The sequence below is a fragment of the Pinus tabuliformis genome, chromosome 7, assembly GCF_031772625.1.
Source record: "Pinus tabuliformis cultivar Carrire ecotype Pingquan chromosome 7, CPIR1, whole genome shotgun sequence".
Taxonomy (NCBI): domain Eukaryota; kingdom Viridiplantae; phylum Streptophyta; class Pinopsida; order Pinales; family Pinaceae; genus Pinus; species Pinus tabuliformis.
Window position 1 is genome coordinate 1352613703 of NC_142293.1, and position 1506 is coordinate 1352615208.

A 1506-nucleotide genomic window follows, 5' to 3' on the forward strand; every position below is an offset into this window, starting at 1 on the left:
AATATGAAAAATGAATTTACCCATTATAATGTAAATATTATAGATACATCTTAATTATAGATCTAACAAATATAAAGAAGGATCCAATAATCTTTTAGGATGTAAAACTCTTTTAGAATTCAAAACTTGAAAAATTATTTGCATTTAAAAAGATTTGATACCAATGTTCTATATGATTAAATTCTTATAATTTATAAGATTGTCAATGGAACGTTTCTAATCGACTGTAAACCAGATTTAAAATTTACTTCCTTTAATACAGATATGATCATTTGAACCAAACCAGAGAAACTACAGATGACGCCGGGCTCAGACTTTTGATGGACGATGGTTGAAAAGTAGTATTAAATTGAAGGCCAGCTGCGGCGGCCTGTCATGCAATGCTTAGCCACATCTTCGACCACGCGCTCCACCAGCGCTGCTTCATAGCTGCAATGCGCAGAGTTTATAAAAATCAACAAAATCCAAAAACAGAAACAGAAACAGAAACCGATAAATATATAATATCAGCGCAGAGCTTTTAAAAATCAACAAAACCCAAAACAGAAGAAGCAGAAGCCGATAAATATATAAGAGAGAGTTATTTACCCATTAAAATCTTCTGGAAGTGACCAGCCAGAGAGACGACAGAGTTGGAACAGAGCAGCTTTCCATTCGTGGATTTCCTGCGGGCTGTATCTTCTACTCATCTCATGCTCTTTGAATGCTTCGGCAAATGGGCTCCCACTTTGTTCTGGATGCCGAACTTGCGCAGGAGTGACGTCATAAAACAGAGGAACGGCAATGGATGACCCGTTTCCCTGCCTCTGAAGCACTACTTGGCGTGCAATATGTGAGGCTTCTCTGAGACACCAGGGCGATTGTGCATAGTTGGTGGAGAAAATGGGCATGAGGATGCGACTCTCCTCAATTGCATGGTGTAGGGTTGCAGAAATGTCGTCTCCCCTGTTGAGACTGTAGGTGTCAACGAAGGCACGGAAGCCTGCGTTTGTGAGGGCATGGTAGAGATGGTCGGCAAACCCTCTTCTCACATCGGTCCCTCTGAAACTCAGAAAAATATCATATCTATATGCCATGTATCTCCTGAACTTCGCATTGAAAAAGCAGATGCATAAGCGAGAAGGAAACAAAGGAAACGGAGCCATGAAATGAAGATTGAAAGGAGAGGCGTGCTTATATAAGCCTCTGAGGAGTGACTACAGGGACTACATCATCCATGAAATATTAAATATTTTGTAACAGGGAATTCAAATGAAAGTCTACGATATTAATTGATGTTTGTTGGATTAAGCAATAATTGAGCCATAAGAATTTTTGCCTTCCATGCCTTGTAGAAAATGCCAGTACACGTAAATCATAAGAAAGGTTAGTTTCAATGAAATCGTTAACCTGAATGGTCGACGTCGGCCTAGTAGTCGGTGTCTGTGTAATATTCATGGTGACATGCTGGTCATGAAATATGGCCCCAAATCAGACGAGTTTTACCGAATTCCATGAAATATGGTT

The 1506-nt window shown here is 39.6% G+C and overlaps 1 protein-coding gene across 1 annotated transcript; it reads right to left on the bottom strand.

Annotated features, from left to right (window-relative positions):
• Nucleotides 1-344: 344 nt before the first annotated feature.
• On the bottom strand, nt 345-1076 carry LOC149252570 (toll/interleukin-1 receptor-like protein). Its single transcript, XM_089454188.1, has 2 exons — nt 589-1076; nt 345-429 (listed from the first exon to the last, which is right to left on the bottom strand). Exons 1-2 carry the CDS (start codon nt 1074-1076, stop codon nt 345-347), a joined length of 573 nt encoding a protein of 190 aa, XP_089310314.1.
• Nucleotides 1077-1506: the final 430 nt, after the last annotated feature.

Bases quoted from the DNA above. Each gene is read 5' to 3' on its own strand.
- LOC149252570 (XM_089454188.1), bottom strand. From the start codon at position 1,076: ATGGCATATAGATATGATATTTTTCTGAGTTTCAGAGGGACCGATGTG. The intron at 430-588 runs GTAAATAACTCT...TGCGCATTGCAG, and splicing joins CTTCCAGAAGATTTTAATGG to CTATGAAGCAGCGCTGGTGG.